Here is a 21,822-nt window from a genome sequence, read left to right as displayed (position 1 = left end):
ATTGAACCATCAACTTCTAGGTTGCTGATCCGACACGCTACCACCGCGCCATGGACGCTTGAAGAATGGTGAGGGACAGAGCGCGAACATAATGTTCTCTCTAGATTGTTGCTCGGGGACGCGCCAGCATTCTATGTGTTGGTGAGAACTGCAGATCGCTGACGTGTTTACCCGCGGGCAAAAATGATCTATGGGCTTGCTGCAAAAAATGTAATAAAATATAACATTTTCTGCAGCAAATTCACTGTTGCATATTTTGAGATATATTTTTCGTTTGGGTGCATATTGCCCCAAGTCGTATGGTTCGATAAATGTCCCTCCGGTAGAACCTTCCCTCAGGGCCATGGCCACTCCGGGTGTGGCCAATCCTGTCAAAATAACCATTTTCATTACCAGTATCAAAAACCATGAATTTTGATACCCATATTGCCCCAAGCCGTATGGTTCGATAAATGTCCCCCCGGTAGAACCTTCCCTCAGGGCCATGGCCACTCCGGGTGTGGCCAATCCTGTCAAAATGGCCATTTTCATCACCAGTATCAAAAACCATGAATTTTGATACCCATATTGCCCCAAGTCGTATGGTTCGATAAATGTCCCTCCGGTAGAACCTTCCCTCAGGGCCATGGCCACTCCGGGTGTGGCCAATCCTGTCAAAATGACCATTTTCATTACCAGTATCAAAAACCATGAATTTTGATACCCATATTGCCCCAAGTCGTATGGTTCAATAAATGTCCCCCCGGTAGAACCTTCCCTCAGGGCCATGGCCACTCCGGGTGTGGCCAATCCTATCAAAATGGCCATTTTCATCACCAGTATCAAAAACCATGAATTTTGATACCCATATTGCCCCAAGTCTTATGGTCCAATAAATGTCCCCCCGGTAGAACCTTCCCTCAGGGCCATGGCCACTCCGGGTGTGGCCAATATCCTACCAGTTTGGTCCCAACCCCATTGCCTTGAATCATTCTGGTTTCCGAGTGACCATTCTAACAATGTTCTTTAGAACAGAATTCCTCCCAAGGTGGTGCACAACCTGTGTCTTTCAATGTGTGTATGTGTGTGTGAGCAATAAAATTACCACCGTCGATCCGTCTCTGACGGATTTTCGGTCAAAACTAACTGTTCAGAGGCTATCTGTTAGCTTATATAGTCCGCATGAAATGTGGCAACAATGGTGCAACATTCTCGCGTGACAGTTCCAAGAAAGCAGGAGACGAGGCAAAATTTGCACCATGTTGCCACATTTCATGCGGACTATATAAGCTAACAGATAGCCTGTTAGTTTTGACCGAAAATCCGTCAGAGACGGATCGACGGTGGTAATTTTATTGCTCACACACACATACACACATTGAAAGACACAGGTTGTGCACCACCTTGGGAGGAATTCTGTTCTAAAGAACATTGTTAGAATGGTCACTCGGAAACCAGAATGATTCAAGGCAATGGGGTTGGGACCAAACTGGTAGGATATTGGCCACACCCGGAGTGGCCGTGGCCCTGAGGGAAGGTTCTACCGGGGGGACATTTATTGAACCATAAGACTTGGGGCAATATGGGTATCAAAATTCATGGTTTTTGATACTGGTAATGAAAATGGCCATTTTGACAGGATTGGCCACACCCGGAGTGGCCATTGCACAGTGTTCGGAATGGCAAAATTAATTGGAATAAATTGATAACTATTTTATTTGACGTCCTAGCCAAATGGTGTCTTCGGAAGAGTTGTTGTACTTGATAAGGGCTATCTTTTGAAGTTATTGACATACAGGGTGACGACCTTCCAGGGTGTCAACCATAATTAACTTTGTTGGATGACGTTGTAGGGCATTGGTGTCTTGGGCAAAGTTGTAGAGGAGAAAAATTCATGAAGGTTGGTCGAAGGCGCCAAATTTGTAGCTCTTAATCTACTCGAGATAAACGCCAGTTTTGCAAAAATGGTCCAAAAAGCACTTTTTTGTGATAACTTAAAATGTTAGCGTTTTAGCGGCCTACTATGTTCTGAAGAGTTGTTTATGACATAAAATTACATATCTTTGCCGAAAACAGCAAAATGTTTTGAGCCTTTATTGAGGAGTTAGGTATAACCATTTTTAAGTAATTTTGAGCCTATTTTCAAGTTGCAATGTTTTCAAAATGGCGCATTTTGGCGCAAAACTGAACAATGCACCTGAAAGTACACACTTTCAACTACATTTCCTGAAAATATCTCCGTGTTTATTGGTGTCTATTTTCAGATATCTCAATTTGAATTTGCCGATTTTTAAACAATTTATTTATAAATGTTATTCGAAATCATAATGAATACATGGTGAAAATCGATGAATTGAAAGGTAAATTGATCGATTTTTATGGAAATTACATTGTCTATGAAAAAATACGACAAACTTTCCAGAGTGACCACATATAAAAGGAAATACTTAATTTTAAATACGAACAATTATTTAAAATTTTCACTTACATTATTTTTGGGAAAAACATGTATTTATCCATAATTTTAAAATGTGTATCATAATTTTAAGCATGAACAATGTTTTACTGCGGGCGTCAATTATTAGAGTTCACGTGCGGTGATACGACCGCAAGATAATGGTCGCATGACAGCCGCAAGACAACCGCAGAACAAATTTTTGGCTGTTGTCAAAGGTTGCCTGGAGTTTTGAGCTGACTTTTTGGAAAATATTGAAAACAAACCAAGTTGACAGCCAAATCAACCAGAATTTCAGTTCAACTTGCTGATTTTTACACTGCGGTAATAAGGCGGCAATAATCTCCTGTCACTCACAGCGAAGGAGAAACGTGATTTTATCTCGCAATAAGCAATATTAAAATCGATCAATTTACCCTTTCAATTTACCGATTATTACCACATTTCAATAAGATTTCGCTTAAAAATTATAAATAAATTGATTAAATACCGTCAAATTCAAATTGAGATACAGTGGACTCTCTCGTTGTCGATATTGAAGGGACCGTCGAGAGCAGGAGTTATGAAATTATAGAACAAAAAATCAAAGCAATCTATTTGAAGGGACTGAAAAATTTATTGACAGCTGGAGTAATATTGATATCGAGAAGATCGACAACGAGAGAGTCCACTGTATCTCTAAATCGACACCGATAGACACGGAGATATTTTCAGGAAATGTAGTTGAAAGTGTGTACTTTCATGTGCATTGTTCGGTTTTGCGCCAAAATTCGCCTTTCGAAAACATTGCAACTTAAAAATATGCTCAAAATCACTTACAAATGGTTATAACTCCTCAATAAAGGCTCACAACATTTTGCTGTCTTGGACAAAGATGTGTAATTTTATGTCATAAACAACTCTTCAGAACATAGTAGGCCGCTAAAATGCAAACATTTTAAGTTATCACAAAAAAGTGCTATTTTACCATTTTTGCAAAAATGACGTAGTAGATTAAGAGCTACAAATTTGGCGCCTTTGACAAACTTTCATGAAATTTTCTCCTCTACAACTTTGCGCAATACACCAAAGCCCTACAAAGTCATCCAACAGAGTTAGTTTTTGGTTGACACCCTGGAAGGTCGTCACCCTGTATGTCAATAACTTTAAAAGATAGCCCTTATCAAGTACAACAACTCTTCCGAAGACACCATTTGGCTAGGAGGTCAAATAAAGGAGTAATCAATTTATTCAAATGCCCTGAGGGAAGGTTTTACCGGGGGGATATATATCGAACCATATAAATTGGGGCAATATGGGTATCAAAATTCATGGTTTTTGATACTGGTAATGAAAATGGACATTTTGGCAGGATTGGCCTCAACCGAAGTGGCCATGGCCCTGGGGAAGGTTCTACCGGGGACATTTATCGAACCATACGACTTGGGACGGTATCAAAAACCATGAATTTTGATACCCATATTGTCCCAAGTCGTATGGTTCGATAAATGTCCCTCCGGTAGAACCTTCCCTCAGGGTCATGGCCACTCCGGGTGTGGCCAATCCTGTCAAAATGGCCATTTTCATCACCAGTATCAAAAACCATGAATTTTGATACCCATATTGCCCCAAGTCGTATGGTTCGATAAACGTCCCCCCGGTAGAACCTTCCCTCAGGGCCATGGCCACTCCGGGTGTGGCCAATCCTGTCAAAATGGCCATTTTCATCACCAGTATCAAAAACCATGAATTTTGATACCCATATTGCCCCAAGTCGTATGGTTCGATAAACGTCCCCTCGGTAGAACCTTTCCTCAGGGCCATGGCCACTCCGGGTGTGGCCAATCCTGTCAAGTGGCCATTTTCATCACCAGTATCAAAAACCATGAATTTTGATACCTATATTGCCCCAAGTCGTATGGTTCGATAAATGTCCCTCCGGTAGAACCTTCCCTCAGGGCCATGGCCACTCCGGGTGTGGCCAATCCTATCAAAATGGCCATTTTCATCACCAGTATCAAAAACCATGAATTTTGATACCCATATTGCCCCAAGTCTTATGGTCCAATAAATGTCCCCCCGGTAGAACCTTCCCTCAGGGCCATGGCCACTCCGGGTGTGGCCAATATCCTACCAGTTTGGTCCCAACCCCATTGCCTTGAATCATTCTGGTTTCCGAGTGACCATTCTAACAATGTTCTTTAGAACAGAATTCCTCCCAAGGTGGTGCACAACCTGTGTCTTTCAATGTGTGTATGTGTGTGTGAGCAATAAAATTACCACCGTCGATCCGTCTCTGACGGATTTTCGGTCAAAACTAACTGTTCAGAGGCTATCTGTTAGCTTATATAGTCCGCATGAAATGTGGCAACATGGTGCAAATTTTGCCTCGTCTCCTGCTTTCTTGGAACTGTCACGCGAGAATGTTGCACCATTGTTGCCACACTTCATTCGTTGCTGACCCCTTCCGCAGTACCAAGCATGCAACATTTTCGTAACGCGCGACATTTTTCGTTTTTCTGGATTGACACCTCACCAGAATAGAGCCCTTAGGACAAAGTTCTTTGTCAAAATCTTCAGGTAATACAAATTTTGTTTTTATTTATTTTATATATATCATCCGACCAACTGCTTGTCCATTCGAAGGCGATTTGATTACAGATTTCAAACTAGCTAGCTCAACAATCTCTATTTTTGAGCCTTTTCTTTTAGACATCGTTGCACTTTTTGGATGTTTCGAAATCGTAAACTTCTAATAATCGTCAAAGGCAAAATATACCGCAATTTGTTGTAAGGAAGTTTTTTTATATTTTCGGCAGATTAAAATATTTTGTATGGAATGAAAAATAATCGTGATCATAGGGCTACGAAAAAACTTCAAATGTTTTCTTTTTAAGCTTGTTTGATAGTATACAAAAGTGAAAAAACAGTTCCCAAAATCGATGAATTGTCTAAGTGTATTGTTCTTCCTGAAATCTATACTTGACTAAGTTAAAAAAAGTCTTATATTTTTTCTAGAAGAGTTAAAATCCCAGTCTTGAGTTTGGTATGATACCAAAACTAGAAATAAATTTCAATTACATAACATAACAGATGACAATTCATGGAGGAACAAATTTATCGAAATTTGTATTCTCTTACATACGCTCTGATAATATGATATCTATTGTTAATCACATATTACATTTAATTTTATATCTCGAAATAAATATCGAAATATATCTTGAAAATTATAATAAACATGCCAAGAACGCAGCGCAGCGGATAGCAAACGAAAACGACGACGACGACAAAAGTCCAAGCAGAGAAACATCGCGCGCTTGTTGGTAAGCAGGCAGGCAGGCAGCAAGGCAGGCAAGCAAACTCGGGAGAGAGTTTAAACCTGAGAGAGAGCACGTGCGTGTACGAATTGGAATTAAACATCGTTGTTAGGTAGCCCCTTACAGCTGGCCGCGCAAAAATGGTCAGATTTGGGCGCTAATAACTTCGCGGGAAAAAATCCTAAAAATATGGTGTCTTTGGGAAAGTTGTTCTAAATATAATGAAGGTTCTACATTTGAGAAATGGTAAGCATCGGATAACTATGGCGCCTTCCACAGGTAAAAAAGTAAAACAGTTGCTTTTCTCCATACATTTTAACGATTTTTCCCATACAAACTTTGAGCGATTGGAGGGAGGGGTTCCCGTGGTCAGAATGAGCTCAAATTTGGAATTTAGCCTAGTGATGGGTCAATCTTTGATTTCAGGGGGTAGCCCCAAAAAAGTCCAGATTTGGACCACCCTACTAAATATGTATTATAAATGAAGGGTCTAAAAATGATTCTCTGCGAAAAAAAATATTTTCAAAATCTTAGATCTTAGCTAATTATCGTAGCTGGTCCTATAAGTGATCGAAGAATTTTTATTGAAAGATTTCCTTTTGACAGTTAAAACTCAAGATACCTTGTATCTCCTCTTTCATGCAATATTTTTTTTAACTACATAGAAACTAAAAAACCCAATTTCAGGATTATCGCGCAAAACTTCAGTTTCACTACCTCATTTGCAAGTGAAACGTCTAACATTAAAAAATAACCAGTAACAAAAAAACGAACGATACATACTTTAAGATTCACTAAAAAGTTGGATGAATATTTTGGTCTAAAAGGTATTCCTTATTTCATGGGTTACACAATTCGGATTGTTATATTACATAACATTTCATAAAATACACGTTTATTATCCATCGGCAAAGTTGTAGGTATTTTTTTTTTTGAGTTTTTTTATGTTAATAGGGACCATCTCTTGAGCCAAAGAGAAACATGGGCAAACATTTAAGATTTTTAGAGAAAAAAAACGAGCTACAAGCAAACATTGTTTTTGTTTCTTAATTTATTTAAAGATTTAAAAAATAGGGACCAAAGGTGCCCTTTCCTGAAAATATTAGTTTTTCTTTAAGCTGAGAAAATATACTATACCCTCAACTTCATATTTGAGATAAAACCACTCAAATATATAGACACATTTAAATAATTTAAGTTTGAAAGAGTCACTTAATTTTTAAATGCCGATATCAATTTGTGAAATAAATTTCAATACAATGCCGTTAAAGATCAACATAAATGAAACTCGCTTCGCTTCGCTAGGAGACGGTGATTTTAGCGGATTGCATACTGGATTTCGCCATGTTATGTGATGATTGTCTTAGCCCAAGTTGCCTAGGAATTGATAACTGGGAAAAGAACCAACTCCACCTGAACCAGATTCTCAACACCATGACAGCCGTCCATTGCCGGCCGCTCCCATCTCCACCGCGCACCAGGGACAAGGAAGGGGATTTGGAAGACGGGAAGTGTTGATGCTCCACTTTTTTCAGAGTATTAAGGGAAAATCTCCACGGCATCCTCAAGTAAGCTTCGCTTGGAGTTGGACGGTTTTTGGGAAGGTATAAGGTCTAGGATACGCTCTAAGCTAGCGTTGCGACCAATGGCATGATGTGTTTAATTGTTACTTTTTTTATTCTCGAGGCAAGCAATCGTATGCTGCTGTCGAGACAATTCCCGTTTATTTCAAGTGGAGGTTTGTGTTTTATAAGAGTGATAATTTATTCTCAGGGCAAGCAATCTGATGCTGCTGTAGAGACAGTTCCCGTTTATTTCAAATGAAGGTTTATATTTTATTAGACTGAAAATTTACTCTCAAGGCACACAATCGGATGGTGCCGTAGAGACTTTTTAAATTTAGCTGATGGATTTTTAAATTTTGCTTGGGATTCTTTCTTAGACAGCCGGCTGTGGAAAGATTGAATCGTGATGAAAGATAATTAGATGACAAATAACATATTAAACTCAGAACATCAGAAGCATTGATTGTTTGAGGTGAATCCCGATTAGTTTTCAATGTATTAAATACAACATCAAGATTATTGTAGCGCATAGTCATGTGTCCTGCAGGAAGCTTATTTTTGTCATGTGTAAAATCAAGTTCGAGAAAGGAAACTAGCGACGCGACGGGTTGTTGCTTCAATTGTATTTGTCATAAAACATTAAAAAAGAAAGAAAAAAATATATATGTATATTTCTATTCCGACCGACGCGCAATCCGTGTTAACTTCTCTCGGCCGTGAAGGACTGAACCGGCGACGTGCTCTCCGATTCACGATGATAAAGGAAAGACTTTACACACACACACTCACACACACACACACACACACACACACACACACACACACACACACACACACACACACACACACACACACACACACACACACACACACACACACACACACACACACACACACACACACACACACACACACACACACACACACACACACACACACACACACACACACACACACACACACACACACACAATACATACAAATTCATACATAAAACAACATAGAACGTGCTCACCGGAGTTCACCAAGAGATGCTCCTTGTTGTCGGGTGTCGTCAAGCCCAGCATCGGCAGCCCAACATGCTACGCAGTTGCTCTCCTTGCCCGGCTGATGCTGTATCCTACACTCCGGGTGACAGACGAGTGTTGCACGTTGACCAACTCGCTTCTTAGTAGGCACAGGGCTGCCGTCGCTCCCTGTCAAACGCACAAACAGATGCAGTAGCCAAAATAAGCACCTACAAGGAAGCTGCCTCTCTTCATGCGGCGATTGTCCGCATCCCTCCACAATGCTTAAACCTGATTGTTTCACAAACCCCCCTCACTGCACATCTATTTCAGCGCTCACAACCAGCACGAGTAAATTGACATTTTGTGTCATCGTCAAATCGCTTCAATCGGACGCAACTCACGCACTCTTACGCCTATAGCATTATTTTCCTCACCACCCAAACTCAACCATACCACAACATAACCTGACCGCACACTTGTGATTCAATTTGCGATCCGTCTTACAACTTAGTTGTCATTCTTACACGGAGAGACCGTGCCCAGAAATTTTAACAATTAAAATTGTTGATTTCACTTTCGTTAATTTTAACAAAAACGTACTTGTTACTGCCAATATTCCGTTAGAATAACTAAAATTTAGTATTAATTTAATAACCTGTTTGTTGAAAATGCTAGAGGCAAAAAGCTAACAGATTTCCCGAACTCGAATGAACGTGCTCGACTGTTAGCTTTGGTTTTAGGAAAATCAAAAATTTTGTTGGTTGAATATAATTTACATTTGGTTGAATATTTAAAAGATGAACTTAGGTTTGTTTACGTCTGTCATTTGAAGTCAGGATTCGAATGAGAGCGGTCGATTTGTTGAGTTTGTGTTGTTAATTATGAAGTGAGAGGATGTGAAAGGTGAAACTTACACTATTTAGCTAATGTTGAAGTGGCACATCAAAGTGTTGCAACTGGGGAGGTGGAATTGGTGAGTAGGATTGTTGATGATTTCTTTGCAGGTGATAAACTATGAAGAGCAAGAGGACGATTTGCCATGAGGACCTCCAATGCGAGTGAGTTGAACATGTTAGAAGAATGTTTGATGGAACGAGAGGGCAATAGAAGGGAAATGCGGGCCGACTCTTCACGGATAGAGCAGCCCGGGCAAATTTAACAAAATGTTGGTTAATCCAAGTAAGTATGGGTTTATTTTTGCACAATAATTTATCTAATGTGATTCTTATTAGAAAACTGAATCATTAAAAAGCTTCGTGCTTACGACGGATAAAAACTTAATGAACCATTATTTTTTTTTCCAGAATCATCAATTATAAAATACATAGAAATGCCATGTGTAAGCAACATAAACAACATAAAAAATAGAGATGTAGTAAAATATAAAAAAAATAAAAAATATATAAAATACATAAAAGAAGATAATTATTATCTTGAAAGTTTTGTTGCAATAAGACTGCTCAATAAACTGGTAAGTAAAACTCAAAATATTTTTTTCAGGAATCGAAGTACGTTGAATAAATTGAATCAAATGCAATGAAAGTTTGTTGCCAAAAGTAATTGTTAAATTAATGCAACTTTGGTAAGTAGCATTATTGATATTTCTTCTTTCCTCAATATAATTTCATTTATTTACGTTCCTTTTTTCAGTTTATAGCCGAAATTAAGAATTTTGTATTAAATTACTAATACATTTCACATGTCTATTTGCAGCAAAAGGTTCACTTTAGTGAAAATTCTGTTTCCAACCACAAGAAAAATAACTAAACCTGAGACCATTGTAGATGATGATGACTTATCGGATGATTTCACAGTGATGGTAAGTGGATACAACACTTAATTTTATACAACATAATAAAAATATAAGCTTAAAACTTGGTGAAAATTTTGCTCGGTTTCTATTTTTAAGAAATTTACGAGAAATTAAACATCTTTTTTAAATATGTTTAACAAATTTGTAATTTGCCTTTTCATTATTTTTAGTTTAATGCAACGTAATTTTTTAAAACATTATTCAAACTTTACATGTTTTATAACAACATTAAAAAAAAAGTTTTGTTTTGATGCTTTTAACAGTAACTTAACAACTTCATGCAAAAAAAAAAAAAACAAATTAGTACAAAACGTTAAATTTTTAGGCAGAATAAATGCGAAAATAAAAACACTCAGCATTAATTTGTGAGGCATTATTACAAAATTTACTGCAAATTCAATAAAAATATCGCTAACAACTGCTAGTTATTGACTACATGTACGAATATTTTTCTGAATTCAAGTAAGACAATAGTTAAAATATAGCTAGAAATTCGGCCCAGCCTATATCGTTAGATAATTAAAGAAAATATATATCAACACTTACATAAATTATGTCTAATTAAGAAATGTTTTGTTATAAAATACTAATAATTTGCTGCATGCAAAAATATTTCGGTTGATACAACGAAAAAAAATTGTTGAAAAAAAGTTGAAAAACATTTCCCAACCAGTCTTCAACAGAATATTCCACAATATTTCAGCTGAAAACAAGAAATTTTTAGTTCATTTTCTGAAAAAAATATTCTAGCAGTCGACTGCTAGAATTTTTTTTCGGCCATTTAACCAACAAAAATGGCAATTCCAAGTATTTTTTTAGTTAATTTTAATTATCGGTGGTCAGCAATTTCGGGTTAGCAAAATCAACAATCGATTGTTGAAAAAAAGCTGTGTAAAAAATTAACCCATACTTTTAGTTAAATTAACCAAGATTTTCTTAGATTTGCCCCGGCCGGTCTCTCCGTGTAGCGATATTTCTTTCCACTATTCCCTTTCCTTCTGTCTGTTTATGCTCAATTCTAACACTTGTCTAACACTAACACACTCAACCAAAGTTTCAATAATGTTGCACTTTCTTCACTTCTTATAATTTCTAAAAGTGGTTATTGTGCGTCGAATAACTCGACTAGAACATTCAATAAGTTACGCGACAATTTAATATTATTAATATCAACATTTGTGTAACTTTGGCTCTATAATGGTTTGGGAGCTTTCCTGAAACATGCTTAAAAGCATCAAATTCTAAGAGAGCTTTTGTCTACACACACACAATCTTATGTAGAGTTTACAGCGGGAGTAAGAGGGAGGGGGATTTGACATTTATGTTGGAGCTTAATTTCCTTCTATGTGTCATATAAAAGTTCTGCTTCCATCATACTTGGTTCGTGTTGCTTTTCCCAAAGATGTTGGTGAAGTATCTTTCGTTGATTCCCTGTCCGTTTAGCCACGCCACTATCTGGTTGCAGGAAATCCCTGGTGACGGGAACTGTTTTTTTGGGAGTATCCTTCACCAGTTGGACGGGGTTCACCCGGGCCGAAAGCCTTCACGGTTCCGGGACATGGCATTTCTGCTTCGGCAGGAAGTAGTGGCCTATATCCGTTCCAACCCGCAGGATTACTTTGCATTCCTGCAACCCTTCGCCGACGACCTGCGGCCAGGTGCTACGGTGCACGACTTCCTTGATTCCTTAGACCAAGATGGTGTTTGGGCGGGGAGGAATCGATTGTAGCTGTTTGTCGGAAATTTTCTATAAATGTTCAGGTTTGGGATCGGTCCCGGAAGCGGGTTATAGATTACCCGAGTGACAGAGCTACCCCTATCGGAACTATTCGCTTGGCTTTTACCGGGAATCACTACGACAGTGTGATCGGCGAGGGCGGTGCGTTTCCTCCTACTCAAGTTTGGACTGGTAAGTAATATCAAAACTCAGCGAGCGTTACCATCTGATGACCTTTCCTGGAACTCTTCAGGTGTGCGATCATCCTTTTCCGCCTCTCGAGTCTCTTCATTACCTTCAGTCCAGCCCGCCAATCACGGTCATGTAGCAGGGACGTCTGTGACTGCCCCTGATTCCTGTTCTCAGGACGTCATCCTGCCATCGTCGCACTCAGGATCCTGTTTGATGGCCACTTCTGTGGTTCAAACAGCACCACCTACTACCGTTGAGGTGTCGCTCTCTTCTTGTACCACTGGTGATTCCTTGCGGCCGCGCCAAAGCCAGCGATGCCCTCGCGTGAAGATCCAACCTGCTTCAGATCCCGGAGAAGTACAATCCGCCTATCCGCTCGCTACCGTCAGCGGCAACCACTCCTCTCAACACTGTACCGTAGCCACGAAGCCCGCTCGTCTCGATGCACAGTCACCTGCTGCTTCTCCTGCAACCCTCCTGCCAAACACCAAACCAGTCTGGACTCTCCAGGGAACCAACCGATCGACGCCGAAAGAAATTCCCGGTGTCTGCATAGCCGCTTCCAGTTCACACCATCCCGTGGATGCGTCTGATTCACGTCGCAGAACTCCCAGTGATGCCGTCGTATCTGCTGAGAACGCTGGGGTGCTGCAATGTCATTCTTCCTCAATCGCAGGTATTTAACTTTAATATGTCATTGTAGGCCACGAAGTCGTATCCACCCGCCAAGCGTCCCCGGTTAGACCGACCCCGCAGTCATCCAGAGAGCCTTCCAAAATCCCCTGTGGAAGACCATCACAGTTCCGATCTCGAGAGGTCCACACCTTTGGCTCAAAGTGTCCCTATCCAGCCAAAGGATGTGTGTACAGCACTCCGGATGGCTTCCTGGAACGTATCCGGGTGTCGGAAGAGAGAGAAGCGCGTAGAGATCGACGAGTGTCTTCATGGATATGATGTGGCCGTTGCATTCCTTCAGGAAGCTAACATAGATTCCCAACGCAGTGAGACCCGCAATTATATCTGGTATACAGGCAGCACTCGGATTAACCGGAAGCGGAACCTGGCCATTTTGTGCTCTCGATGGTACAACGTGCAGATATCGGGAATCATAGCAATTGGTCCTCATGCTGTGAGTGCAACTTTGCGATATACTGTAGATCTCGTTTCGCGCCAAATGACGGTTTTGAACGTTCACGCACCGAACAAAGGCACTTCCACCTACCTGGGACGTTTGGGCTCGTTTATCACTGGCTGCGGAAGCAAACGTAGTTTGATAATTGCTGGTGACTTTAACAGCCATCTAGCCTACGAGGATGCGACAGAGTCAGAGTGAGGTCTTCTCGGCAAGATTACCTGTCACCAGGAGACTAACGAGAGTGGAGTACAGCTTCGGTACTTCCTGATGCGACACGGCTTATCTGTTCGTAGTATGCAGATGGACCGATCCATGGCGTGGACGTGGACCAACGGTCTTCGCTGCTCCCAGTTGGATCATGTCCTTCTACCTAAGGACTCCAAACTGTACGTGCGACGAATCCGCGGTATAAAAGTGTCGACTCCGCGTACTGACCACAAACTAATAACCTGGAGCGTGGTCCAGAACAGAAGCCCGCGCAACATTTCTCATACCAAGCGGTATCATCCTCGGTCTATCTATCCACCGGGTGAGGCCCCAGCCCTGCAGAAGCCGACCATTCAGGAGACTTATCACCATGAGTTGAAGAAGCGTTTGCCTTGCACGCCTCAGCCGGATATTAACCTTACTTGGGATAAGTTAGCGCAAAAGACGAAGCAGGCTGCATCAGTATCGCTGAAGAAGTGTTCTGTTATTCCTCACGACAAGGGTTGTCGTCAACTTGCAGCGAAGGTGGCCAAAGCTCGGTTCTGGATGTCGTGGAAACCCTCGAACAGGATCGCTGAGAGGCTCTCCGCCGCCAGTTCAGAGCTGCAAGCTGCTCTGAAGCGCCAGGATGAGCAAGCATGGACTGAATTCTTCCGTGATGTAGGAAAACTTCCACTGGGTGTTCGGATCAGGCGCACACAACAGTGCTTCAAGAAGCACAAGCGCCAACAAGGCCGGCTAGTGCAGTATTCAAGTGTCCCAATTGATGCCTGGAAGTGTAGTAGCGACGCAGATGGGTTGCCCTCCCTTATTGAAGAGGTTGACGGGGTTGCTCTCCCTCAAGGACCTACAGTTGAAGACTTGTGCCGCATACTTGCCAAGATGGGAAATGGCAAGTCACCTGGCCAGGATAGATTGCCCGCTGAGTATTTCAAGTACGCCGACGAAAGTACGCTTCAGGAGTTGTTGCAGGTAATCAAATCTGTTTGGGACACCAACTGCATGCCTGCTGCTTGGAAGCACACCGCTGTAGTTCCCATCCCCAAAGTATCCAAGCCAACTTCCGCTGCCCACTATCGTCGGATTTCGCTGCTGAGCACCGGGTATAAAATATATGCAATGTGGGTTTTGGAGCATCTGCAGCGGTACGTTGGCGAGATCGGTTCCCACCAAGCAGCATTCTTGCCCGGCCGGTCCACCACAGATCACCTATTCGTCACCCAGCGCGTTCTCCAGGAAAAGTGGAACGAGGGAACCGTCCTCTATATTATGTCCCTGGACTTGGAGAAAGCATTCGACCGCGTTAACTTGAAGTGTCTACCCGCCATACTCAAAGGTACAAAGTAACTATTTCTGTATAATACAGCCTAATGAGTTTGTTTTTTCCAGACAAAGGGGTTCCACACTGTGTAATTAACCGCGTGGTCGCGTGTCTTCGGGGTGACATCGAGCAGACCATTTTCCAGGGGGAGACCTCGCATCCGGAACCGCGACTTGGTGGAGTAAGGCAGGGATGTCCGATCAGTCCTTTCGCCTTCGACCTTATCATTGAGGCAGTTATGATCAGCGTCGAGGAGGAGTTGGGCATTTTTGTCCTGAACCAGAAAAACCGCTTGTCATTGCCCTTGGTGCTCGTCTACGCCGATGATGTGCTAATCCTGACTGAAGATGTCGTTTCGCTGGAAAAGATCGTTGCCTGCATGGAGTCCTACCTCGAAACCGTTGGATTGAACCTTAATAGAGATAAGTGTCAGTTGCTTGTTCGCGATCCGATGGGCCCTTCCGTGAAAACCGTTACGCTGTTGGGGGTAGACTACGACGTGCAGAAGTCCATGAAGTATCTGGGAATATCCCTGACTAACCGTTTAAATCGACCTCTCACTACACGGATGCGATGCCGGAACACTATACGAGCTTCTAAAGCGGTGGTGGACTTTGTACAACAACACCAGCCCACTTGGGAACTCGGGCGCCTAATTTATGAAACCGTTCTGGCGCCGGCAATGTTGTACGGAACTGAAACTTCTGTCTTAACTCGTCAGAGCCGTACCTCGTTGCGAAATTACGAACGGCAGATAGTGCGCGAAATTGCTCCCCATTGTGTCCATGCTGAGGGCCATTCACCAGAAGAACCTATCAATGATTTGCTGCAAAACAGGACTGTCACCCGAAAAGCCTGTGCTCGTCAGATGCGGTGGTTTGGTCACGCCAAACGTCGTCCAGAAGACCATCCCGTAAAAGCCGCCACAAAATTTTTTGCTCAGAAGCTCCGACCTTGCAGACCCGCGTTTACCTGGTGGGACATGGTGATTGCAAATATGAAACGGTACACTGAAGATAAAAATTACGACCAAAATGTGTCGATGGTACACATTGGATGGTTCAACCGCGTTGTTTTGAAATCGATGTGTCGATTCTACACATCGCGCTGGTTTTGGCTCAAAAATCCATCCAATGTGTAATTTTTTTTTGCGACTGTTGCACAAAGTTGCCGCCAGGCGCGCGCAGAACGTGAGCTGTCAAACTGTTTGAGTTTTTTCCGCATCTTGGTTCAACTTTTCGGATTCGTCCGGGATGAAAAAAACGTGTTCCTTCCCAGCGGATCCGACTTGGTTCCTGGACAGTTACTTTTCGGACCAGACACTCGGACAATCTCACAGTATTCTTAAGGTAAGCTTTAATCCCAACATTTTTGAGTCTGTTTTGATTCTGATGTTTTTTTTAGGTTAAGACTTTTCAAGTGTCTAGTTTGAGTGCAGCTGCTTCTCCTACTAGCGCAGGTTCTCTGAACCTGTTGAAGAGCAAACAGGGCGTGGAAAAAAGTTGGTCCTGTCGCGAATCGGCTGCAGCAGCGCATTCTGGACCAGTTCCCACCGACTCTCCAACGTGCTACTTCCGTCCTTCTGCTCCACCGGGTACTGACTCCGGTGCGAGCAGGGCAGTCGCACGTGGTTCGCGTCCCACTTGGAGTAGGAGCGCCGCGGCGCCGGAGGTTGCGGGTCGTCCGGATCCCACGACAAATTGTACAGCGCAGTGTGATCGTTGGAGGGTCGCACCTCCGGGAAGTGCCGCAGCTCGAACCGGTCCAGCCCACGGTAGACGATGTCCATTGGAACGTCGCGCCACGGCCGGTGGTCAACACCGTCCGGATCAAGCGGTGAGTCATCTGCGAGGTGCGTAAATCCGTTTAGTATAAACTTTGCAATCTCACAGTATTCTTAGTGTAAGCTTTAATCACATCATTTTTGAGTTTGTTTTGATTCTGATGTTTTTTTTAGGTTAGGACTTTTCAAGTGTCTAGTTTGAGTGCAGCTGCTTCTCCTACTAGCGCAGGTTCTCTGAACCAGGGGCGTGGAAAAAAGTTGGTCCAAGCCCCTTCTCCCTGCATGAAAACGTTTCGATTGTCTCTCGTCATGGCATCATCATAGCTGCAGGAGTACTCAACATCTTACTGGAGTGGACCAGTAGATTCCTTTCGCCAAAAACAAACTCCCAGCTTCGACCTTCGCCAAAATGTCCGACCACAATCCACCCTACGGGCGGCTCGGCCAGCCGAACTCGACCTGGAACCCGCTACAAGTGCCTGCGTAATCCACGACAGCCCCAGCTGGCGCACAAGTCGAGCGACCGGTCGATGGCGAGGTCACCGCTTACGTGGCACACCCTGCCCAACCCCCAGGACCAGCTGTACAACTTCATGTCCGCAAACCACAAGTAGGTCAGTGTTTGGTTTGGGTTGATTGGATTTTAGTTTGACACTGATTTATTTCTTTTTTCAATCGCAGAATCTTGACATCAACCAATGCTGCAAACGTTTGGTCGTAATTCCGGCAAGCCGCTGAGTTCGGTCGATCAATCGCGGAACGTAGTCACGCTTTCTTCTAGACGCTGAACAACTCAACGTCAATGACTGCGACCAACAATTTGTGTCCAAGCAACAACAAGTTCGAGGGCGCGGTCCTGCCACCGACCCCACCGGAACAATCCTCGCAGAGAGCGGTTAAAGCCAGCAACGAGTCGAATGTGCAAGTTGATCCGGCCGCCCGCGAGCTAATGGTGAGTCCACTTGGGATCATTGCGATAGTTTTTGAAAGATGTGCCTTTCTTTCACAGGAATGAAGCGTCCACTCCATCTTCCGCATTCCGACGACCGCCAAGCAATCGTCCCGGTCGCCGCAGGACGTCACCTCATCGACGCAGCACGACAACGAGCAGCAGTTCTACCAAGAAAATGAGACCCGGAACCGCAATGATGAACCCGAGCCGTTCTTCGACTCGGTCTCGATGGTGTACCATGTGACCAGGAAGCGCGGTCGGATCAATAAGGTTGGGGAAGGTGAGTTGGATGTGGTGTGGTCGCTTGAATCATCTTTACATTTTTTCTCGTTACAGCGCACTGCGAGATCTTCTCCGTTGACACGGGTCAACACGGGTTGGTGTTGCCCTGGCAGGACATTTGCTACTTGATGCAGGCGCTGTGCATCGGGCCGGCCTTGTAGGTTGATGCACGTGCGACCGTTCAAGCAGCACGGCTACCGGTGGTCGGACGAAGCCAAGCGGTACTTTAACCGGACGGCCAGCGTGTCGTACGTGTCTGAGGCGTTTGTCGGGGACCGACTGCCGGAGGGGACCTCCTACGAGATTGTGAAGCGGCACGACATTTGTGTCAACGGGTCGATGGTGAAGGAGAGATTCGCCAAGTCGAGTGGTTCCGAATCGGCGGTCGTCGAGCGCATCAAGGAGGTCATTCTGGAGGATGATGGTGAGGGTGTGATTTTGAGGGTGGAGACGACCGAGCATAAGTCGGTTGAGGAAGCAGGGACTCGAACGCTTGGCAGTCGTAGTGCGACTTCGGAAGGCCAGCAGCGGACCAAGTCACGGCTAGCGGTGTAGATTCTGCAGTTGGGAACGTGGTGGACAAGGAGTCGGGTGACAAGACGGACTGGAAGAAGGGCGAGTACTGTTTGGTGTTTCCGGCGAAGCGACCGGACGAGAATGGGCACATTGCGTGTGAGAACTACCGGGCGCAGGTCATTGACGATTTCGACGGCAGCACGTTCACCGTGTTCCTGATCGACTAGGCCAGTTCCATCCGGCCGTCATTGGGTGCTTCCTGGCGTGCGTTGGCCCCATTGGAAATTAACAGACGTGGAGTTCGTCGGTCATTGACGAGTTCAAGGTGACGTGCGGCAAGTTCAAGCGGACAACGAAACATGCATGGCCAAGTTCCACCAGGACAACAAGTTCTACCGCGCGATCGTCCGCAAAGCCATCAGCTGTCGTCCCCATCCAGATGAATCTAACTTAGTTGTCCGGAACCAAACCAGGTGTTCGACTTTCTCGACCCAACAGTACCGACTACGACACCCGGAGCCATGCTGCCGTGGGCTGCGGATGTGCGGCCAGTACAGTAGATTCCTTCCGCGTTAAATGGCCGTCCCCACCAGAATCTGCACTGTGCCTTCAGCAAACCATCCGGCGACAAACCAGCTGGCTGAACTTAGAAAGCGTAGTGGACGAGTGCGTCTCATGATTTGTTAAAATTTGTATCACAAATATTATTCTAAATAAACGTTTTAAAATTTAATCTTTTTTTATGAAAACTAAAGAAAACAAGTTTTGTCTATTCAACAACAGGTGGCAGCACAATATTCCCGCTATCCAAGAGCTTTTCATTTTTGCCACCAGGGGGCTACTGCCGAATCAAAATTTACACATTGGATGCGTTTCTGCCCAGAATCCAGCCAATGTGTTCCGGGCTGTTTACACGGCGTGATGGTTCAAGCGTGGTCTTGTGCGAAAATGGTTGGATTCTACACTTTTTGGTGTAATTCTTATCTTCAGTGTATGGTAACACAACGTATCGAGGGTGGGAAATGTTGGCACAAGACAAGGATCAGTTTAATTCTAAGACCGATGAAATTTACTTGATCCCGGAATCGTCCGAAGGATCCGATATAGATATTGATAACATTTAAAAGTGATCTCTAAATAAAATCAGTCTCCTGTAACAGAATGCAACGGTTAGCAATATTATACATCCGTTTAATTACAACCAATTTCTTCATATCTAGAATGTTTCCGATTGTCAAATGGGTTGTTTATGTTTTGTAGATTGCTGATGAGATCATCGTGTTTCACTTCCTTCACTGACGTAAGCAATGTAAGCTTTTCCTTTTCCTTCTGGATGACAGCATGCCGCCCGACTATCACCAGCACAAACACATTTTGTCAAGCAGCAGAAGGGTCTTTTCTTATCACTTTCACTCGCTCTTAAAATTTCCCATAATTTCCCTGACTGCGCCCCATCTTCTCAACCCAACACATCATCAGCCTTTAGCACATTTCCCTTACGCCCCCTACCCCCTTCGGTACATTCCACCAAAAACCCCCGCATAGCTTTTGACACTTCAAAAGTTCACCGTATTTTCGAAAAGTTCACGCGAAAGCTTTGATTCGAACGCCTCGTAGAAAGATTCAGGCTGGTTGACACTACGAAGGAACAGCGTGAAACCGAACCTCTTTTCCTCTTCCGAAAGCTTGAAGAGCAAAACAAAAACAAAATTCAACTCAGAAAACAACCAGCTTAAAATGCAGTTTTTAAGCGAAATTTCCGCTTTTACAGCTGTATTCTACAATTTTTCAATTCTACTGTTCGTGTACAACGGTCTACTGCCCTATATAAAACCAATAAATAATCTAACACTGTTTAATCTGCGAAAAACTACGGAGCACCACGACGACCGAACCGACCCGAACTTCTCAAAGATCAACATAAATGAAACTGCTTTAAAAGATGGAACGGTATTTTCAACTCGCTAGTTCTCGGGCATAACTCAACCAACCGGGACATTTTTTTTGAGTGTATTAAAAGGATGTCTAGATGATCCTTAAACTTTGCAGAACTCGATTTGATCAAATCTGTAATTTATGCAATCAAAAACGTCGTTCCAACTTTTGTTTGCGCTAGTAAAAAAATCGCCCGAAAATCCGCGGAGACAAGCCCGAAAACCTGAGAGTTGAAGTTACCGTTCCAACGTTTTAGGGAGGCTTGGGCATCCGTGTATATTGGACATGCGTTGGGCGTCCCAGTGTTAATAATTTCAAATATATTGAAAAGATTGAAAAAATAACTTATATTTATTTTTTTTTGTATTTATTTTGAAGAAATATCTGAACAACCATAAGTTGGATCAACAATCTTAAATCGTAGATAATTGCCTATTTAAACAACTGAAAAAAAATGTAAAATCAATCCCAAATTTTAGCTCAATCTTTTTTTAAATTAATCAAAACACGTAGTCGATATAGTCAAGGCACAAAACTCGAAAATAGCGATGCAAGAAGCAAATCGTGTAACAGGCCAGTTTTTTATGGATCTAGACTAAATCGACCCTCCTGAATCCGAATCTGCCTGTTGATTTTCCCGATTCTCAAAGGGAACCGAGATATTCAAGATGGCGTCCAATATGGCGGCTGAATGGAAAAATCACAATAAAAATATTTTTAAGTTCAATCAACAACTCAAATTTAACTAAATTGGGGTCGCTGAACTCGAATATGACCCCTAAAATACTCCAAAGTACTCAGGGAATGTGCAATCCAAGATGGCGGCCAATATGGCGAAGTTAGAATATTAGAAATGTTCATACAGAAATGTAACAGGCTATCAACAGGTCAAATTTAACTAATTTGGGGTCGCTGAACTCGAATATGACCCCTAGAATACTCTAAACTATTCATGGAATGTGCAATCCAAGATGGCGGCCAATTTGGCGAAGTAAGATTATTGGAAATGTTTATTCAGAAATGTAATAGGCTATCAACAGGTCAAATTTAACTAATTTAAGGTCGCTGAACTCAAATATGATCCCAAAAATACTCCAAAGTACTCAGGGAATGTACAATCCAAGATGGCGGCCATTATGGCGAAGTTAGAATATTGGAAATGATTATACAGAAATGTAACAGGCTATCAACAGGTCAAATTTAACTAATTTGGGGTCGCTGAACTCAAATATGATCCCAAAAATACTCCAAAGTACTCAGGGAATGTGCAATCCAAGATGGCGGCCAATATGGCGAAGTTAGAATATTGGAAATGTTTATACAGAAATGTAACAGGCAATCAACAGGTCAAATTTAACTAATTTGGGGTCGCTGAACTCGAATATGACCCCTAGAATACTCCAAAGTACTCAGGGAATGTGCAATCCAAGATGGCGGCCAATATAGCGAAGTTAGAATATTGGAAATGTTTATACAGAAATGTAACAGGCAATCAACAGGTCAAATTTAACTAATTTGGGGTCGCTGAACTCGAATATGACCCCTAGAATACTCCGAAGTACTCAGGGAATGTGCAATCCAAGATGGCGGCCAATATGGCGAAGTTAGAATATTGGAAATGTTTATACAGAAATGTAACAGGCTATCAACAGGTCAAATTT

At 42.8% G+C, this 21,822-nt stretch overlaps 1 protein-coding gene across 6 annotated transcripts; it reads left to right on the top strand.

Annotated features, from left to right (window-relative positions):
* The first annotated feature begins 4,499 nt into the window (after window positions 1–4,499).
* Window positions 4,500–20,430, top strand: LOC128092574 (uncharacterized). Of its 6 annotated transcripts, none has more exons than XM_052706710.1 (6): window positions 4,500–16,042; window positions 16,098–16,545; window positions 16,651–17,090; window positions 17,158–17,428; window positions 17,486–17,708; window positions 17,765–20,427. In XM_052706710.1, exon 1 carries the CDS (start codon window positions 13,433–13,435, stop codon window positions 14,717–14,719), a length of 1,287 nt encoding a protein of 428 aa, XP_052562670.1. In that variant the 5' UTR covers window positions 4,500–13,432; the 3' UTR covers window positions 14,720–16,042; window positions 16,098–16,545; window positions 16,651–17,090; window positions 17,158–17,428; window positions 17,486–17,708; window positions 17,765–20,427. The 6 variants fall into 6 exon arrangements, with proteins under 6 accessions (XP_052562670.1, XP_052562671.1, XP_052562674.1 ...); XM_052706711.1 differs by having other exon boundaries at window positions 4,500–16,545; window positions 17,765–19,395; window positions 19,487–20,427; XM_052706714.1 differs by having other exon boundaries at window positions 4,500–16,545; window positions 16,651–17,086; window positions 17,765–20,430.
* Window positions 20,431–21,822: the final 1,392 nt, after the last annotated feature.

Source organism: Culex pipiens, chromosome 1 (assembly GCF_016801865.2).
Source record: "Culex pipiens pallens isolate TS chromosome 1, TS_CPP_V2, whole genome shotgun sequence".
NCBI classification, from domain to species: domain Eukaryota; kingdom Metazoa; phylum Arthropoda; class Insecta; order Diptera; family Culicidae; genus Culex; species Culex pipiens.
This window is presented reverse-complemented; position numbering and strand designations above follow the sequence as displayed.

Excerpts from the sequence above, each read along its gene's own strand:
- LOC128092574 (XM_052706714.1), top strand. The coding sequence starts at position 13,433 with ATGCGACACGGCTTATCTGTTCGTAGTATGCAGATGGACCGATCCATG.